At 39.1% G+C, this 20,014-nt stretch overlaps 1 protein-coding gene across 3 annotated transcripts in view; it reads left to right on the forward strand.

Moving 5' to 3' along the window:
• The window catches only part of acox3 (acyl-CoA oxidase 3, pristanoyl), a 182,939-nt gene that overhangs the window by 34,754 nt on the left and 128,171 nt on the right, over positions 1-20,014 (forward strand). For all 3 annotated transcript variants that reach the window (XM_059645781.1, XM_059645786.1, XM_059645790.1), the window contains 2 exons: positions 1,573-1,716; positions 4,984-5,072. In XM_059645781.1, the coding sequence (XP_059501764.1) occupies positions 1,573-1,716; positions 4,984-5,072 (233 nt within the window). The remainder of the gene's footprint in view (positions 1-1,572; positions 1,717-4,983; positions 5,073-20,014) is intronic.

The following is a 20,014-nucleotide window of genomic DNA, read 5'->3' on the forward strand; positions in this document are numbered from 1 at the left end:
AACAGCTGAGATTGAGAACTCAGTATATTTGAAATAACAATTATAAATCAACCTCACATCAAACCACATGAATAATCAACAATACAGTACCTCTGATAATTACTTTTCTCCGACTCCTCCTGTTTTGTGCTTTGAATCTTCCTGTTCAAAAAATAGTGAAACATACTTGTGCTCCAATAAGATTTCAAAGCAATTCTGTCCAAATTATACATTCTGGTTTTTTTAATTGTCTTGTACATTATGGTGTAATTATACTATCTTAGGAATGCTAAAATACAAAAAATACTCAAGCTAAGCCAATTTCAATAGCATTTGAAAATAGAGGAAATGTCGGAAGTGACCAATTGTCCAGGATTATTTTGAATCAAAGACCATGTTACATCTCTCTCCCTCTTGGCATCTATTTCCAGTAAAGTTGTCATTAATAGTAGTAAATGGGACTGGAGTTTGTAACGACTGAAATTCCATAACATTTCGCCTTGAGATCATCACTGTTTTTCATGTTCACTAATGAAAAAGTAAAGCAAAAATGAAAGATGAGTTGGTCTTTGTTTTGCAAGGGTCCTATGTAATTTGAAGGACAGTACAATATGAACCAAGAAATCTGTCAAGCTCTTATTTATAATCGTTGAATGTTAAAAATAAGTTATCCAATGCCCTTGTTTTATAGATTAATATTTGGTAGACATGCATTATTTGTTAACTCTTGGGGGTTATAATCTATTTCACAATTAATTGTATATGTTTTATGGGTTTTAATTTTGCCCACCTTGCTTAAATTTCCCTCAATAGTATACAGGTATATTACATCTTATTCGTCTTGTTTTTGAGTTCCATACCTGAAACCAGACCTACAGTGCTGCAATTTCCAGCACAGGTCAGATACCGAAGCGGGTTCAGAATCCATCCTAGCTAGTCGTCACCGGCCATTCAGCCAACTGAATCAAACGGCTCCCAAGGAATCCAAGATGCTGTAGCAACATGCGCTTTTTACATTAGATATATTATAACATGGAGCTCAGCCTTCAACAAATTAAAGCAGTGAGTGTTTGACGAAAAAGACCTCCACAGTCAAGAAAAGTCCTAAAGCATGGAGCAGTTGTTGTCACCATGTGCCTTTTACTTGTTTGCTCCTTTTATTGCACAATTTTAGTTCAATTTGCAACACCTCAGAGTTGAGCCATTAGTTCATATCAGAAACAATAGTAAATTCAAACCTGAATCATGAGACACTACTGCATATTTTCATTCACTAACTCATTAAATATCCATTCACCATGACTTTGTTTTTTACCTTATATCTTCTGCCTCAAGTCCTGGACTCAAATTAATCCTGACGTCAAAATATGCATGAGCTGAAATTACATGTAGCCTTGATTGTTTTTGCAAAACCATGAGAGATCAGCCAGCAAATATTAATGGTAAAAGGATAGCTATGTAATGCTTGAATGGTATTCGTTTTGTAATTTATTATATACTGAAATTATCCACGTAATTTCTAATACATTTTATCTGAAAACCAGTAATAACTTCCGAGGTGTTATTGTGGTTCTTAATTTTCTGGAATATTAGGAATTCATCATCAATTCTCCTGACTTCGAAGCAGCTAAATTCTGGATTGGAAACATGGGGAAAACTGCCACACATGCTGTTGTATTTGCACAACTCGAAACTCCTAATGGAGTCTGTCAAGGGCTTCATTCTTTTATTGTTCAAGTAAGACATTTTTTTTACACTCCGCCCCTGAAATTTTGTTTTTATATATAATTTAATAGCTACATTTCTTAAAGCATGGTGCAAATTCTGTTTCAAAGATTTTTTAAAATAAATGAACAAATCCTAATCCCTGACTATAGAAATACTAACAACCATTTTTTTTACAGAACTATCCCTTTTAGTATTATTTATATTTTACAGGAATTGAGAATTTATAAATGGGCCAAAAACAATGTTGCAACAAATGGGACGTTTTCAGGTTGACTCATCTGGTGCTTCAAATACTAGGCATCAGTACCAGCTGTTTACAATCAATATTAATGGCTTAAGATGGCAGTTGTGGCATGGTGCCAGTGTTCCTACCCCTGGACCAGGAGGCCTGTATTCAAGTTCCCTCCCTGCCACCCACCCTGTTCCACTGCTGTGTAATGACATCTTCTAATAGATTGATTAGACACTATGTAAATGATAGCACCGAGTGTAATGTATCTGTAGTGATTGTAATGAAGTCATCCAGGTTGACCTCCTAGAATGAGTTCCCTGATTGGACCAGATTAACACCCTCAATCAGGGAATGTTGACTGTCAGATAAACTGGAATGTCAGAGATCCTCTCACTTAGACCTGGCTGTGAGGGAGTGTCAAGGACTTTCCATGTATAAATAAAGGGAGATTTGGTCATGTAATGCCGGCCTCTCTCAAGTTATTTCAGTATCAATATTTTCTAATGATACAAAGTTAATTGGGGAAGTTGAGGCTGGGTCATTCAGTATATTCAAAGCTGAGATGGACAGATTTTAATCAGTAAGAGAATCAAGGGTTGTCAGAAAAGGCAAGAGAGTGGATTTGAGGGTTATCATATCAGCCATGATCTCATTGATTGGCAGAGCAGCCTTGTTTGGTCAAATGGGTGACACGGTTGCTCAGTGGTTAGCACTGCAGCCTCACAGCACCAGGGACCCGGGTTTGATTCCAGCCTCGGGCAACTGTCTGTGTGGAGTTTGCACATTCTCCTTGTGTGTGCGTGGGTTTCCACTGGGTGCTCTGGTTTCCTCCCACGTTCCAAAGATGTGCAGGCTAGGTAGATCGGCCGTGCTAAATTGCCCACAGTGTTCGGGGGTGTGTGGGTTATAGGGGGATGAGTCTGGGTGGGATGCTTCAAGGGGTGGTGTGGACTTGTTGGGCCGAAGGGCCTGCTTCCACACTGAAGGGAATCTAATCTTAAAAAAAGGTCTACATCTGCTTTGTTTTATGGTGTATGTATTGAGGAGCTGTATCAGCAGCTTGAATGAATGGACAAGAAAACAGGATACAAGGTGACGAACTGTGAATATATCCACTTTGTTTTTGTTTTGAATGATAAGAAGCAGGGCAACATTTACATTCTTAACTTTATTGTTGTTGATGGTACATAAATCACAGAAGGCTAACATAGAAGCACCACAAGTAATTAGGAAAATAAATGATATGTTAGATTTTGTTACAGAATAGTAAGTGTATAAAAATAATGCTGAAATTACATGGAGCATGGGTGATGCCACACCAAAAGCTTTCTGCAATTTAGTCTCATGAGAAAGGGTACACTTGCCTTAGTGAGGATGCAACTAAGGTTCACTAGACTGATTTCCGGAATGAAGGAATTGTCCTGGGTGGAGAGAATGCAAAGAATAATCCTACATTCCCTGGAATTTAAAGAATATGAAATGATGTAATTGAAGTACATTAAGTTCTGGTAGGACTATTAACAGGTAGAAGCAAAGAAAAGATTTCCTTTTGGAGAATCTAGAACCATTTAAGACAGAAGGAGGAAAAACTCCTTCACTCAACTGATAGGGAATCTTGGTAATTTTTTGCCTGAAGGAGCTGTGAATGCTCACTATATTGTATGTTTGAGTTCAACATCAATAAAGTTTTGAATACAAAGGGAATTAAGGGAAAATAGGGCAGTGTGAGAAAACAGATTTGAAGTTAAAGGTGGGCCATGATCAAGTCAGAGTTTTTAATATCATGGCCCTTCAGCCCATCGTGTTAGCATCAGGCACCAAGCAATCATCTATTCTAAATCCATTTCCCAGCACTTGGCCTGTAGTCCTGTATGTAATGGCATTTCAAGTCCTTATGTAAATGCTTAAATGTCTTGACAGTTCCTGTTTCCACCACTTTATTTTAGGCAGTGAGTTCTGGATATTTACCATCTTCTGGATGGTAACAATTTTCTTCAAATTACCTCTAAGTTGTCTGGTCCTTACCTTTTTTAACATTTTCTTCCCTGCTTATTAACCAGTCTACTAAGGAGAAACATTTCTCCCTATCTGCTCTATCTCTGCCCTTCATGATTTTGTTTACTTCATTCAGATTCCCTTCAGCTTTCTCTGTTCTAAGGAAAACAACCCAGCCTAACTAGTTTCTTTTCACAGGTGAAACACCCCTACTCGGCAACATCTGATGAAACTCTTCTCCATCTTATTACATGTCAGAGTAGACACAAATGATCAAAAGTCCTACTGTAACTCCGCTTTCTTCTGTTCTTGTATTTCCTTCCAAGTGGTACCTAGCTTCTGTTAAGCAACGCTGTACAATAGCATGGCCATGGGGAATGAAACTGGGAACTGAGAAGCATGGGCTAACTCTGATCAACTTTTGCAAACTGCGTGGAAATGTGATATAAACTAAACTTGTATCAATTAGGTCCTGTTCCCAAGTTATGTAGTTTAGAGCTGTGGTCAGTAATATAAATGTAATTACTGTTCTTAAATATTTGTGGATTCATTTATGTATTTTCTATTGTTTTGATTTAGCTTGATTTATGGAATTGGTGATCAAATTGTACAAGAAGACAATTTGCCTGTTTTGATTTATGTTTTCTGGAAATGTTGGCAAACACTTCTTGCCAAAATAACTTTTAAAAGGATTTGATATGTATATTTTAAGTTATTGTGGCTGAGTATAACAAATGTTTTGTTTTACTATATTTGTTTTACACTAATAAGGCGGTGGAGAATTTACCCTTCCATTTCAGGTAACAAGTATATCAAAACCTAGCATTTCTAGGTCAGCCATGCTCTGACCTTTGATTAATTATGATAAAGGTCAATCCATTGGAATATGGATCAACTTTGCCCAAATTAGTTAAACATGCAAGACATTTTATAAACCTTGCTGTCCATCAGTCTAGGTTTGAAATTTGGTTTCAAAAGTGAGTGGTCAATTTCTAATCCCCCTTCGTTTTTTTTTATTTTGACATCCATGAAAATCAAAATGTATGTAGATCAGAGATCCAAAGACCTTGCTTGCAATGCCTGGAGTAATGGTTGGAGATATTGGCAAGAAGCTGGGATTAAATGGAATAGACAATGGGTAAGAAAATTTAATTTGAAGTTTTTTTTTAAATGTGAATTGCATTAGTTTTTTTTCATCTTTATTTGTGGAACAGAAAAGGTTGTTGAGGGCATTGCTTTTAATATGGTATTCATCAACTTTCAAGAAGCTTTTGATGCTGTGACACAAGATACTTGAGAAGTTATAGCTCTTGGAATATTAGGGACAGTAATAGTTTGGAGACAAAATTGCTGAGTAATTGAAAACTGCATAATGGTCAATTAATATTTTTCATGCTAGAGGAAAGTTCCAGTGGCGTTTTGATACAAAACCTGGAAGAATTGTAAACTGAGAAGGACAATGTGAAACTAATGAAGAACATTGACACATTGGAGGAGTAGACAGGTAAATTGCAGGTGAGGTTCAATGCAGAGAAATGATACATTTCTGTAGCAAGAGTGTGGAGATGCGATGTAAAATTGGGTACAATTCTTTAGCAGAAGGACCAGGGTGCAAGTATGCAAAGTCACAACAGACTGTAAGAACTAGGAACAGGACTAGTCAGTTCAGATCCTTGAGCCTACTCTGCCATTCAATGTGATGATGGCTGATCTCATGCCAGCCTCAAATCCACTTTCCTGAACCATCTCCATTAATCCTTCAACCTGTTACTAGTGAAAAATTTTATGTCCTTAAATTTAGTCTGTCCCAGCAGCCATCTGGGATAGTGAATTTCACACATTCATGACTCTTTGAAAGAAGGAATTTATCCTCATCTGTTTTTAAATATACTGCTCATTATTCTGAAATTATGATCTCTCCATTCTAGATAGCCGCACAAGAGGAAACCTTTTGTCAGTGTGCTTTAACATTGTATGTGCCTTATTAGATTTCCTCTTATTCTTCTAAACTCTAGCCAGTATAGTCCCAACTGTTCCATCTTTCTTAAGTCAAAACCCTCACCTCTGGAATCAATCTACTAAATCTCCTTTGATCTGTGTCTAATACAATTACATCCTTCCCCCAATAAGGGGATCAAAGCTATACATAATACTTCAGCTGCAGTCTCACTAATACCTTGTATGGTTGCAGCAAATTTTATGTTCTATTCCTTTAGCAATAAATGCCAAAATTCTGTTTGCCATCCTCACCACTACCTGCTGTACCTACTTGATAGTTTTCTGTGATTCATACACATAGACACAGATCCTTCTGCACCAAAGCACTCTGAAACTTCTCCCTCTATTTAGTTTATAAATTGCCTTTCTATTCTTCTGACTAAAATAGATAACGTCACAATTATCCATTTTGAACTCTGTCTTCAGATTTTGGCCCATTCACCTAACCTAGCCATGTTCATTTGTACAATTTCTGATTTCTTTATTGCAGCTAATTTTTCCACCTATTTTAGTGTCATCTGTAAATTAAACTACAGTTATCTTCTAGCCTGTACCCAAGCCATTAATATAGATTGTAAACAATTGGGGCCCAAGGATCAAACCTTGTGGCACCCCAGGAGTTACATCCTGCTAACCAGGCCCCTTCATTCCAACTTTCTGCTTTCTGTTTGTTAGCCAATCCTATATCCAAGCTAATAAATTACCCCAACCCCATGTGATCTTACCTTAAATCTTTGTGTAGCAGCTTATCAAATATCTTCTGGATGTCCAGATACTTTACGTTCACAGGATTCCCATTATCCACCTTGCTTGTTACACCTTTAAAGAACTCTAGCAAACCAGTCAAACATGGTTTACTCTTCTTAAAAACACCCTGACCATGATGTATTGTGTTTTGACTTTCAAAATGCCCTGTTTCCTTAATAATCTCTAACAATTTCCCAATGACACATACTAAACTATGATCTGTAGTTGGCTTCTTTTTGCCTCTCACATTTTGAATAAGGGCATTATATTAACATTTTTCGAATCCACTGCAAACATTCGTGGATCCAAGGAATTTTGGAATATGATAACTAATGGATCCACTATCTCTGCTACCATTTCCTTTTAAGACCTTATGATGTAAACCATTGGAAACAAAAATGGAAATTACTGGAGGAAATCGGCAGGTCCAGCAGCATCTTTGAAGAGAAAACAGTTAACTTTTTTTTTCTCCGATGACCCTTCTTCAGTCCAGTTCAACATTCCAGCATCCACAATTCTTTGTTTTATTGTTGGCCATCAAGCCCCAGGGATTTGTCTGCCTTCAGTCCTGATAGTTTGCTCAGTATTTTGTCCTTAGCCATAATTGTTCTAAGTTTCTCATTTCTATAACTTCTTCTGCAGTACCTGTAAGTATTGGGGTTGTTCTTGTCTTCCACTGTGAAAACTGAAGCAAAATATTGATTTTGTATCCTTGTCATTTCTATGTTCCCCACTATGAACACTCTAGTCTCATCCTCCAAGTGATCAATATATACTTTTATACAAGCTTTTGCTATCTGGCTTTATACTCTGCACTAGTTTTCTTTCATAGTTACTTTTTTTGTAACCTTTTGATCTGTAAAAGTTTCCCAATCTTTCAGCTGTTACTGGGCTTTGTTAGTTTTTGTCTTTGCTACCTTTAATTTCCTTGCTTAACCATGTATATTTTTCCCCCACTTACAATCTTTCTTCTTCTCTGGTATAAATTTGAGTGACAGAACAGGTAGAATAAGCCGTTAATAAAGCTTACAGCGTTGAGCTTTATTAATAGAGTACAAGCACGAGGAGGTTATACTGAACTTCTATGAGACACTAGACCTCAGCCAGAGTATTGTATCTAGTTCTGGTGCCACACAGGGATGTGAATGCAGAAGAAACTGACAATGAGACACTTCTATTATGAGGATACATTGGAGAAATTGGGACAAATTGAATTGGAGAGGAGGCTATGTGGAGATTTTTTTAAAAGTTTTCAATGCCATTAAGGTGCTGGACAGGGTAAATAGGGAGGGAAACTATTCCCAATTGTAAAATGAATGAATGAGAGGGCACAGATATGAAGCAATTCACAAAATATGCCTAATAAAGTGAGAAAATTAGTTTTCACACTGAGCAGTTTGGGTATGGAGCATGCTGCCTAGAAGTACGGTGAAGGCATGTTCAATTAAAGCATTCAAGAGGACATCAGATGATTATTTAAAAGAGAAACAATATTATGTGTTCTGGAGAAAAGGGATGGTTTAAGGACGATTTTTTTTTTGCTTAATTAATCTGTGCTGGCACTTCTGAATTAACCCACATTTTTTTCCATGTGACTTTTAACGTTACCCCAAGTTATCCCAGTTATTTGAGTTATGAGCCTTTTTGATGATGGTCAATGAAACCTGCCACTGGTGGTATTATTAACCTGTAGTAGTCAGTTAAGCACAGCTTCATAATGCCATAAGTGAATTGTTTGCAGAGTTTATCATCTTCCCTAGCAACATGATGATAAGCCATTGCAGTTCAGCATACTTGTTGAATTTCTCAAAGATCCAGAGATTCATAAATTACCTCAGCATAGAAAGTTTCAATTCTGCTATCTGCATCACCAGATGTTATACCATTCTATTAGTGTTAACCTGCTTGCACTCAGAGCTGCTTTGAATAGAAATTGCCTTTCCAGGCACCTGCCATGAAATCCCTATATAAAGGAGTCAGATCCATCAAACCTAGACTTAAATGGCTTCTCAGAGATTAGAACACTTAAAGCTGTAACTGATAACATTTGGAACACCACTAAGGACCAATATAACTATGCCCATTCCACCACTAAGCATTTCATGTAATGGAATTGGAATTTTGTAAATGTATATCAGATTCCTGAATCAGTTTGTGAATGTTCAATAATATCTGCAATTATTTTACTCCTCACATAGGGACTGTGTTGAATTTTGGAATATAGTGATTCATTCTGGGTGGAAGAGCAGAGAGACAATGTAAAACAAAAGGTATAAATAGAAATGGGATGCAAAAGTGGAAAGGCTTGGACGTAAATGTGCATATATCATTTCACTTTTTAATGAGAATGTGATTAAGTAAACAGTGTTCTCAGCTTTATTACTAGGAGCGTGTAGTATAAAAGCATAAAGGTTGTTTACAATTATGTAGAACACTGGTTCAGCCTCATCTGGAGTATTCTATACAACTATGGACACTACACTGAAGTATTGGAGAGTGTAGAAAAGACTCACGAGGAGTTCCAGGGATAAAGAACTTCAATTACATAGATCAGGGAACTTGATACTATGTTCCTTGGAAAAGAGAAGGTTTTGAGATTGAATAGAGCCATTCAAAATCATAAGGCATCTGAACGAAGTGGATGAGGAAAAGCCTATTTCTATTGGTGGGACAATTGAGAACTAGAGGACTTTAAGTAGCAAAGGAAGTAATGGTGGCACGGAGAAACATTTTCTCATGCAGCTCAAGAAAAGCTGTTTTGAGTAACTATAATTCAGCGAGTGGGAAGCCATGCAATATATTTTTATTTGGTAAGAATAATTCATCTGCAAAGCATGGGATAACAGTTCCAAGCCCAATATTCATTGACCATCATTGCTATTGAAAATCTAATGATATGTCTACAGTGATTTAGCAAACATACTTCCACAGTGGTTAGAGCACAGGAGGAAATTCATCTCAGTAAGACTATACAGTCTGACTGTAGGACAGTCCAGTCAGCCCCATTCCAATACTCTACCACCGACTGCTGCAACTTTGTTTCCGTTAAGCGTCCAGCAGTCATTATGCTTCCATACTCTTAAGTACTTAACAGCCATGTATTTTAGAGAGGGGACAAAATAAATATCGTGGCTTTGGAAGATAAATGTGCATATACGTCTTATTTTTTAACTTGGATTTTTCTTTCTTACTGTCATTCTTATTGCTTTGCATGGCTTTGCCACAAGATGGCAACATTTATCTTAACACCGAGTTAGTACTTTCTTCTTTCTAATGAAATGCTCAATCTTTTCATTTGCTATTCCTGCAAACACAGTTGTAACTCTGCATTTACAATGCAGGGAATTAAAAGCATGAATACTGCTCCAATGGTCCCTCTCCCAATAAGTTGTAACAATGGTGGGTGACTACAATCTTCTTGATTTATTTGTGTTTTAGGGGATTTTTGAGGTGTGCTTTGAAGAGAATTTTGAGAATGCAGTATTTAATTATTTATTAGTTGCTGCACTCAGCTATCAATCACTACTGGATTTAGCTATAACACTAACATTATTGTGGATAGTGCTTTGGCACTGGACTTTAATTTGTGGTTCTTGAAGCTACATTCTGAAGGTACGGAATCTTATTTACCATTTTTGGGGTCTGCTAAACATGGTCTTACTCAGCCTTGTATGGCTGATCAGCTGGATCTTTGAGCCACATATGTGACTACACATTTTAGCAGGTGCTTCCGGGAGGTGGAATTGGCCTTTGGTCTTGAAATCACTGTCATTCCTTTCTCCAGTTCCTTTTCTGTGCTTCCTTTTGCTGACAGGTGTTCTCAAAGAATTATGTTCTTCCAAACGGGAGCTTACTCTAAATTGGTTTCTTCTGAATGAGGGTCTTCCACATGTTAACATCTGTGTTGTATAGCTTGAGGAAAACCATCAGGGAGCCTTTGAAATATTCCCTTCGTCCTCAACTCATTCGAATGCCTTGCTTGAGCTGAGCAAAGAAGATATCATTTGGTGGCTGGAAATTGGGTATCCTAAGCATGTGACCAGCCCAGCAGAAATGGTTTCAGATGATCATGGCCTTAGTTGTGTACTATTAGTTGCTTCAAATATACTGATGTTAATATTCCCGCCCTCTCAGCTGATATGGAGAATCCATTTTAAGCAGCATTGCTGGTACTTCTCAAAACTCTGTATGGCTCTGAAACCTGGTCTATGCATATCGAAGATTCTGAAGGATGAATGCCTTGTGTACAGGATCTTGATATCTGCATGCATGTTATGGTCATGAAAGATGTTCCACCTTAGGTGTCCAAAGGTGGTGCTCGCAGATTGGATGCAGTGCTGAATCTCCACATCAATATCTGCCTTAGATGAGAGGTTGCTTCCCAGTTAGGGGAAATGTTCCACATTTAGGATGATTTCTCTGATCTTCGTGGAGGGATCGACCAGAACTTCACCTGGTACAGTCAATAACAGCAAAAACCTAGTCGATAGCACCTTTTCATATTTAGTAAGAATCAGGCACTGTAACACAGCAGTGAAATGTCTGAAGATGTGAGAAAGGATACGTGAAGGTAGACCGACAACCAAAAGGTTCAAGACTATTACCACTGAGAAGTAACTTTCAAACTTTTCAAGTGGGAAGTTTGATTTGCAAAAAGCCTTTCTTGTTAAATGTATCCTTATGTGATGCCATGTTGGATTCTATCAGCAGATCATTGCTGACATTTACGGTCACCGGAATTAAGAACCTTCCTCACGGACCAGGTGAGCACATTCTCCCATTAACCTCAAGGTCACTATAGCTCTGAATTTTGTTTTTTTTTTGCCACTTACCCTTCTCGAGATCTGTTGATGATCTTTGCAGAATTTCCCAATCTACTGACAATAGTCTGTTTTGGTGACTAATATCTTGCTTACCAGAGTAATCACATTCACTTTGCTACTAATGAGACCAGCCAGGGTCTTGCCGCAGTAGTAGGCCGCAAATCCACAGTCTACATGCATGTAATATTGAGTCACCTCAGATTTTTGGAAAAGCATATCAATCATAAGCAATCCACTCCAACATTCAGTTGATTTCTGACCCTTGGGAGCCAAACACATACATTCCTGAATGAGAGACAACAAAGTGTAGAGCTGGATGAACACAGCAGGCCAAGCAGCATCAGAGGAGCAGGACAGCTGACGTTCAGGTCTAGACCCTTTGTCAGAAATGGCCCATTATCTCATCCCTGAATGATATCCTGTAAGATGCCATATTGGTTGCATTCTCCACAAGTCATGCGTCCTAAGAATCTTTTTAACTTCCGTGTTAGCAAATGGTCCCTCCTCAGAATATGCTTGATAACCATGAGGAAAAACTACAACTGATGAATAGGGGAAGTGCATCTGGAATGACATGAACATAAGAACAGTTAAAGGGCAAGCCATAGGGTTGTTGGGGGTGCTACTCTCGTGACACAGAAAATCAGTCTTTTAATGTGTCCAGCTGAGCTGTCCTAAATGGTTCTGGTCCATTGTGCCTCATACAACCACAGCGCTGTGATGACCAACTATACATTCCCTGTGGGAGTCCTGCAGCCACTTACCTGCTAAGGATACCCACAATGCTCTCATACCTGCACAATTCAGTTAACCTGAGCATATGAAGCTTTATGGTGAAACAATGCTGACCCTACTGCTAGCTCAGATTCCCACAATATATTCACCGTCTCCTATTTCATTATTAGCCATTTCTCACCTTTCACTCTGGTCATCACATCTATCGTTAAACTTTAGACTCGCTGTCGCGTGGGTTCTCTTGCGCTCTCTCTCACGCGCGCTTGCTCTCTCTCTCTTGCGCGCTTTCTCTTAAAATTTCACAAAACTAGATTTGTTGGTTCCACAATCTTTTGATACCTCGCAGCTATCTGTACAACAAAGAATAATCTTTTACTTTATTGACTGCTTGGTTAGACCCAGGGTTTTTCTGATTTGTCTTCAGCCTTAAGAATTATTTGTTTTAGTATCCAAAATAGTTTTTGTTTTGATAGAAAATTGCAGAGAGCGACAGGGTGAGAGAAAAAATTAACGTGGCTATCTTTTGAGGTCTCCTTACTATATTCTCTCTCTGCTTCACACCCATCACAAGGTCTGTGTTCAACTCCAATTTGACCGGTCAGAGGCTTTTTAAAAATTAAACCTATTTTTCCAATCAAACTACTTCGATGTTATTTCCACATCTATGAAGCAGGTTGCAGCTGGACCTGGGCCTTTTGGTCTAGGGGAAGGGACACTACCACTACCACAAGAGGGCCCATAAATGGAGGATTGTTGAGATAGTGATTCTAACAAAGTCAGATCAACTAGATATTATAGAATACGAGTTCCCTGATTGGACCAGATTAGCATCCCCAGTCAAGGAGCCCCGGCTGACAGATAACAAGGGGTGTGTCAGAGATACACTGCTCTGAGAGCTGACTCTGAAGAGCCACCACTAAAGTCAAGGACTGTTCATGTGTAAATAAAGGTGTATTGGTGACAGGATACTGACCTCTGTGGAATTTATTCAGTTGGTATGCTCAGCACTCCCGAACCCATAATAAACAATGCTACTTTGGATTCAATGTACTCAAAAGTAACATTGTTTCATATGGCTTCACTTGTTTCCCAAAGTACAAATTTATATTTTTTTCTCCTTTTATTTTAAACAGTCTCCACCTTTCACACTTCAGTCCATTGTCTTTTTTAAAAAAAAGGAAGGTATTGCTTCTTACCAATCCTTGAGCGCTCTTCCAAACATCTATTCTTGTGCATGAGCTACACTTATGATGTTCCCTTGAACCGTTGGCTCAGGAGATAGGGATGACATCAGAAAGGGATCATAGGGTTGGGGAGCTGTTTGTGAAGAGTGTGCAAGTGCATCGATCAGAGTTCTCACCCCCATATGACCACTTTTTTTTCTCCCTTTCGTGCCCTCTATCCTGCTTTGCAAGAACTGGAGAATAGCTTGCTGCATTTCAGTAAAATCCTGAATGGTAAAGGAGCTGCTTTGCTCCGTCACATTGAAACTGACAAACTTTGTGTGCTGACCACTGGTGAGGGGCAGCATCCACTTGGTTACCTATCACATCTGGTGCTCCATATCGGTGACTAAATTCATGAAATTGGTCATGAGTACCACGTCCCACGATATTGCAGCATTTATTAGAGATAGAATGTTCTGCTTTTTCTCCAACTGTATGCAGCACTCTCATAAATCCTGATGAAACCTTAATGTTTGCTGAGCAAAGCTTGAAGTGTCCTGCTAATGTGAAATCTCCACTGGTATTCTTGGCTTGAGCATGTTTTCCTGATTGTCACAATGAGTTAAACATCATAAACATGTTCTAAATGCATGAGAGGCCCTTTCATTGTGTATAGCATCTGGGTGACTGGTGAGAGCACTTAAGTCATGTAGCAATGTTTCTCCAGAGAGCAGGAGCTCCCCTCAGGATTGCTCGAATTCTGCCTCCATCTATAGACCAGTTAGCCTCTTATCAGTGGTTGGGAAGCTATTGGAGAGAATTCTTAGAGATAGAATTTACACAAATTTGGAAGAGCATGGCCTAATTAGGGTCAGTCAGCATGGCTTTGTGAAGAGCATGTCATGTCTTACTAACTTGGTTGAATTTTTCGAAGAAATGACAAGGGTGATCGATGAGGGTAGAGCAGTGGATTTTGTCTACATGGATTAAAGTAAGGCTTTTGACAAGGTCCCTCACTAAGCTCATCCAGAAGATTATGATACATAGGACCCTGATAACTTAGCTAGATGGATTCAAAATAGGGTTCCCCATAAAAGGGAGACGGTATTGGTGGAAGAGTTTTTTTTCAGGCTGGAGGTCCGTGACTAATGGTGTTCCACAGTGATCAGTACTGGGACCTCTTTTGATAAATAAAAATGACTTGGATTCAAATGTAGATGGGTGGGTTACTAATTTGTGGATAATGTAGAATGTTATCAAAGGATGCAACAGGATATAGATCAGTTGCAGGCATGGGCAGAGAAATGACACATGGAATTTAATCCATGTAAGTGTGAGGGTGCTGCACTGTGGGAGATTAGATGTTAAGCAAAAGTATGCAGTTAATGGCAGGACACCGAACCGCATTGATGCGTGGAAAGATCTTGGGGTTCAAGTCCATAGCTCCCCGAAAGTGGTCATGCAAGTAAATAGGATGGTAAAGAAGGCATATGGTGTGCTGGTCTTTATTGGTCAGGGAATTGAGATGTCATGTTACAAGCTTTATAAGACTTTGGTTGGGCCACTCTTGGAGCATTGCATTCAATTCTGGTCGCCACATTACAGGAAGGATGTGGAGACTTCGGACAGTGTGCTGAAGAGGTTTTCCGGGATTAGAGGGTATGAGCTATAAAGGAGAGGGGAGAAAAACTCCGGTTTGTTTTTTCTGGAGCAGTGGAGGATGAGGGGATACTTGATAGAATTCTGTAAAATTATGAGATGCATAGATAGGGTTGATAGTCAGAATCTCTTTCCAGAGTTGGAATGTCTAAAACTAGGGAGCAAGCATTTAGTGAGAGGGGTAGAGTTCAAAGGAGATGAGGGGCAAGTTTTAATACACAGTGATAGGGGTCTGGAATACACTGCTAGGGGTGGTGGTGGAGTCAAATACAATAGGGGCATTTAAAAGAGACTTTTAGAAAGCAGATGAAGATGCAAGGAATGGAGAATATGAACCAAGGGTGGGCAGAAGGGATTGTTAATTTGGCGTCATGTTTGGCATAACATTGTGGCCAAAGGGCCCATTCCTGTGCTGTACTGTTCTATGTCCTATCTTTTTTGTTGGCTCTTGCACACTCTTGAAGTGCCATTGGAAAATTTAAAAAAAACATGAATTAGAATTGATAAAGAGAAAGCATTGCAAGGCAGCATAGTTCAGGTCATTAAACTTTAGTTACTGGCATTATCGATTCAGCAAAAATGAATGTTACATGCAACGTAGTTATGTGGTATCCAATTCTGTGATTGATCATCTGCTCAACCATTGCTGATTTCCATGGCCTGTTCGTGTGCAGTGGTTAAGCTGGCTACTCCTAGCAGGCATCCTGTCTCTTCTCTCTCCCCTTCTATTCCTGCACTTTTTTTGTGCTATACTTTGCATTTGCAGAACACAGTTATTACTGTAAGAATTTGAATACCCTGAGGTTGTAGATAAACAGAACTCGTGGAGCATAATTGTAAAGGATTGTTATAAGATGACAACAAGATGAAAAGAGTATTTTCATGTTGGCTGTTAATGTTTACATGAGGTGGTATCTTTACAGAGCAGGATAAAAGGACCTGCAAAGCAGTGTTGGTCTTAAGAGTTCTTAAAATGAGAATGCTGGGAAGGCGGAGTGAGAGGATTGCAATTTGAATGTGGGATGCCACTGTCCTTTCCTGCACTGGTGAGGCCATTGAAGCCATCTTTCTTTGGTCTTTGTATTCATGTGCAAAGTACCACACTATTCCTTCTGTTCTCCATCATTTCAAGCCACAGCTGCTTTATTCCAGAAGCTGGCTTAAGCCTGACGTCTGTTGTGAGCAATATTTCTCCAAGGCCCATTATGGACTGACAATATGACTTACAGGAATGCCTCGGAGGGCACCTTCTCCATATTGAAGATCTATCACTGCATTGCTCTTTGTCACCTCACTTCTGTCATTTCTTTAAGACGTGTATCTTGCCAGGCCCCTCTTAAAGAGAGAGTCTTTAATTGTCAGGTGTGGGTTGTCACCACACTAGCCCACTTCTATTGAAATGAGAATCCAGAAGAGGCATCTTAATGTCAGAGCTGAGCTAGTCCATGATAAAGCCCACTCTAACTTTTAGATTTCCAACCCAATTATGACCCCTCCTGGTTCATATTAAAATTCTATACATTTGTATGATGCAAATTATTTCCAGTTCTTTGCAAACCTGGAAGTTTTTTCTTTTACACATGCCCGAATTGTACTATTCAAAAAAGTGTATGTACAGGTGTTTGCTGGCAATTGTAGTTAATCAGGTACAAAGAGTTATGAAAAAACAAGGTGCTGGAGAAACTGAGGTCTGACAGCATCTGTGGCAAGAAAATGTGTTAATATTTTAAAGTCCAAAGATAGCTTGACCCACCTACCTTTAGCTAGCAGTGTCCACGATTCTTGCTAGTGCTACTGGTGTTGGCACGGCTGACCTCTGGTCTATAATGCAGAAATATTTTCTGGACAGAAAGCAGTCCCATCTTATTGCTAATTAAAGGGTCCAAAGAATTGATAAGGACAAGTCAGTCAAGCATAGGCAGGCTCACGCCCAACATTTATGCTGGGTGCAAGGTACCTACTCCTGTTATCAAATCACCCCACAAATTTTACTTTCTTTGGTGTAGGTGCTACCAAGGTAAGATCTTAAATTTTCATATTACACTTCAGAATTTAGCTTTCTTCTTTTTAAAGTTTGATAACATCAGATAAGAGATTGTGGCTTTCATATCAGTAAATGGAAGTAATGGCCCAGTAGTTTTATCCTAGACTATAATCCAGATACCCATGTAATGTGAGATAACAAGGTGTAGAGCTGGATGAACACAACAGGCCTAGGAACAGGAAAGAGCTATGAAATCTCCCCTTCCCCTACCACATCCCAAAACCAGCCCAGCTTGTACCCACCTCCCTAACCTGTCCTTCCACCTATTTCCCCCACCCTCCTCCCACTTCAAGCCCCATCCCCATCTCTACCAACTAACCTGATCCTGCCCATCCTCCCTGGACTGACCTATCTCCTCCCTACCTACACTCCTTTACTGGCTCCATCCCCTCCTCTTTAACTTGCCTGTCTCCTCTCCATCTATCTATCTTCTATCCACCTCCCCATCTCCCTATTTATTTCAGAACCTCCTGCCCCATTTCTGAAGAAGGGTCTCGGCCTGAAACGCCAGCCTTCCTGCTTGTATGATGCTGCTTGGCCTGCTAGGTTCATCCAGCTCTACACCTTGCTATCTCAGATTCTCCAGCATCTGCAGTTCCTACTATCTGAGGCAATTTTAACCCATGTAATGTTCTGGGATTCAGGTTCAAATCTGCCAGGAGAGAAAGTGAAATTTGAATTCAGTGAGAACCTGGAATTAAAAGTCTAATGAGGACCTTGAAAACATTGTTGATTAACTTGCCTCATCTGGCCCCTGTGTAACTCCAGATCCACAGCAATATGGTTGACTCTTAACTGCCTTCTAGCCAATTAGAGGTAGGAAAGAAGTGCTGGCCTAGCCAGCGATGCCCACATCCTGTGAAAACATAAAATAAAAAATTTGCTTTACAAACAGAAAATATGCTGCTTGATAAGACGGAACTTGAAAATTGCTGAGGAAAGGCAACCTGTTCAAAGCTTTTCTTCTTGTGATCAGGAAAATGCAAGAATGCCAAATTTCATAGAGAGCAATGATTTATACTATGTAAGAAAAGTTCAGATTGGTTAAATAACTCCATGAGGGCCCAAATATGTAACAAAATCAACCTTAATACACATACAGTATGTGACACTGATCCAGCTAGCTCAGAATCAGCTCCTAGAGTTATCAGAACCCCTGACACTCTTGTTTATATTTGTCAACCGGGTCTCCCTGATTGGACCAGGTTGACAGTCCTAATCAAGGAATCCCTATTCTGAGATCCACCTGACTAATCTCAGGCCAATTACTGTAATTGGCAAATCAGCTCTGGTTGGTCAGGGTATTGCCATGGAGTTTGCAAGGGAATATTGATCCCCACGCTTTTGTTTAATTTAGATAGGTGCAATGTCTACACATGTTCCATTTTACTGAAGGCAATAGATCTCTGCAAACTAATATAGGATATAAGGAGGCGATGGTCTAGTGGTGGTATTGCTGGACTGTTAATCTAGAGATCCAGAGGTAATGACCTGGGTTCAAATCCCACTACAGCAGGTGGTGGAATCTGAATTCAATAAAATCTGGAATTAAAAGTCTAATGATGACCTTTTATCCATTGTAAGTTGGCAGAAAACCCATCTGGTTCACAAATGTACTTTTTAAAAAGGAAATAGCCAGTCCTAGATAACAAGGTGTAGAGATGGATGAACACAGCAGGCCAAGCAGCATCTTAGGAGCAGGAAAGCTGACATTTCGGGCCTGCTGGGTTCATCCATCTCTACGCCTTGTCATCTCGGATTCTCCAGCATCTGCTGTTTCTATTATCTCTAGTAGCCATTCCTACCTGGTCTGACCTACATGTGACTCCAGACCTACAGCAATATAGTTGACTCAACTTAATTGCCTCTGGGCAATTAGGAATGGACAATAAAACTGGCCTAGCCAGCGATGCCCCCATGCCATGAATGAATAACTAAAAATTTGTAACTTCTAGCTGACCTAGGTAAGTCATATTGCACTTGGTATTTGGCATTCTTGTATCTATCCTGATGTGAGAAAGTGGAAAACCTTTGACAGCATTTTGGTTTTCAGCAATAAACGTGAATTTGTAGTGTATTTAAATTTTATTTACATTCTAATAACATCCCTTTTCTGAGCTTCAATAACTCAACTGTAAACTATTTCCTTCAAATTGTAAAGTGCTTGCTTAAGTCAGACAAAGTGTGGTGTCTGGAAGCGCATGCAGTGATTATTCTCACAGATCGGTGAATCATATTTTGTTGTCTTAACCCTTGCACTACTCTACAAACAGGAACTCCATACTGTTGACTCAAATGTGGTATCTGGCACTACAAATTTATCCTCACATTCTCTGCATGCTAAACCACCCAAATCTGAAGATTTTTTATAAAAAATAAACAGTCCCTTTTATCAGGTTAAACAGCAAATTTAGTATTTTTCTTTAGGTTTCAACGTGTTGTTTTTGTTTGCTCAGATATTTGCCTACACATAGTTGATTTAAATCATTTTTTTATCAAATTCTGCTTGTGGTAAGCCTGGGAATGAAATCTATTAAACAGGAAAAAAAAACAACCTTCAACGCCCACCTTAATACAAAGTATATCTACAGGAACTGCTGCCATGCGCTGAATGGGCCTTGAAGATCAGATGCAGCAAGATTTAGTACTTTTGCCTTGTTACATATTAACATTCTAAACAGCAAATTTGTTATTTGAAGCAACATGCTTTCCTATTGTCTTGTATAATGCAATGAGTTATAAGTTTGAGTCAACAATTTTCACTTATGCAGCATAATTTTAGTTTCAGCCGGAATAACATTTCAACAAAAATTAAATGAATCTACGTTCCTGTCCCATTCATTCTTGTAGCTGCTAGGTGTCTCACTCTGGCATACGATGTGGCAAATTTAAATTGCTTTCTTTCTGT

Source organism: Stegostoma tigrinum, chromosome 1, assembly GCF_030684315.1.
Source record: "Stegostoma tigrinum isolate sSteTig4 chromosome 1, sSteTig4.hap1, whole genome shotgun sequence".
Classification (NCBI taxonomy): Eukaryota; Metazoa; Chordata; class Chondrichthyes; order Orectolobiformes; family Stegostomatidae; genus Stegostoma; species Stegostoma tigrinum.